The sequence below is a fragment of the Fusarium graminearum genome, chromosome 2, assembly GCF_000240135.3.
Source record: "Fusarium graminearum PH-1 chromosome 2, whole genome shotgun sequence".
Taxonomy (NCBI): Eukaryota; Fungi; Ascomycota; class Sordariomycetes; order Hypocreales; family Nectriaceae; genus Fusarium; species Fusarium graminearum.
This window is the reverse complement of record NC_026475.1, coordinates 3,662,125-3,663,479: the sequence shown is the minus strand read 5'-3', so window position 1 is coordinate 3,663,479 and position 1,355 is coordinate 3,662,125. Positions and strand designations below refer to the sequence as shown.

The following is a 1,355-nucleotide window of genomic DNA, read 5'->3' as shown; positions in this document are numbered from 1 at the left end:
CAACTGGCTTTGCTTCTTCGGACATGATTGATGTTTTCGGGAGGGTGGTTGGTGATTTGAGAAGCTAAAAGCAAGGCAAGACTTCAAGTCATAAGGCGGGGTGGGTTGGGCGATGGAGGGGCAATGAGGGGCAGACCAGAAGGTTTTTAAAGAATTTGTGCCACGTGACGTATTCAACGTCAGAGACGATGGTCTGACCCAGACGAGAGACGTTGAGCGTTACCGGCCGGCGTGGAGTCATTAAAACATGAGATGGAACAGCTATTGGGGGTTAAATTGAATGGATAAATGACTGCACCGTAATAGCTTCAGGATCTCAGACTAGTCATATTTAATGCTGACACCACGGTATGTCGAATTGCTGTCATGTTGACACGTTCATTCCATGCCACAATTAACAGACAGAATAGCGCAATTCGATCAATGGACCGATATATCCCTGGATTTCAGCCTTGTATATCGCCTCAGTGGAAGAACAATTCGATCAAGTGGTATGCTCAATGAGTCCTTCACAAAGCCGAGTGTAATCCGACCGCCGAAGTCGCATTGCAGGGTGATCGCTCCATTGCAATGCGATGGCGTACTTACAGCATTATATCTACTGTAGAGAACAGCTGAATTTCCGCGCATACAATCACTCTATACGGATAGTCTACATCGCAATTGGATTCAAGATGAGAACGGAATACCCACCCCGACTTATAGCCGTAGATGACTGATGCTGCATCAAAGGTTCCACCTACAAAACCCAAGAACGAGTGTAAAAGCCTCGTATCTCAACTTCTCCCTTTAATAAACAAATACTCAAATAAAAATTCAATAAAAATGTCTTCCACAGGTGCCGAACGTCTCAAGAACAGAAAACCCATCAAGAAGCCAGTCCCGGCTTATCTCCCGGGCCCTGGCTCTGTCCTCACCGTCGATCAGACCCTCTACTCTACCATCCGCGATGCACCTCGCGAGCTCATCCAAGAGTTTACTCTTCCCATTCGCTCCGGAAAGGCATGGAAGGCACCTGCTGGGTCAATCGTAAAGATTAGTACCCCCGAAGGACCGCAAGTTGGTAAGAATAAAATGGGAGACGATTGATGTGGTTTGCTCACTTACAGCCACAGGCGACTTGAACATCTGGAACGCCCACAACCCGCGCGAACGCTTCTGGGCAAGTCGCACAAAGCAGCTCCACGCCTCGCACGTCTCAACCTACGACCGTCTCTGGTCCAACCTACCTTACATGCGTCCTTTGGCGACTATCATCAAAGACAGCTTGGATTGGTACGGCACTGACGAGCATGGTGGTCGCGTACACGATTTGCTCGGCACGCGATGTGATCCTTACATCAACACCGTCCTCA

The 1,355-nt window shown here is 48.7% G+C and overlaps 1 protein-coding gene across 1 annotated transcript; it reads left to right on the top strand.

The window, feature by feature from the left end:
• Positions 1-825: 825 nt before the first annotated feature.
• FGSG_12233 (uncharacterized protein) lies at positions 826-1,089 on the top strand (the record flags this gene model as incomplete). The annotated part of the gene is made up of 1 exon (XM_011322727.1): positions 826-1,089. One exon carries the CDS (start codon positions 826-828, stop codon positions 1,087-1,089), a length of 264 nt encoding a protein of 87 aa, XP_011321029.1.
• Between the last annotated feature and the right edge of the window lie 266 nt (positions 1,090-1,355).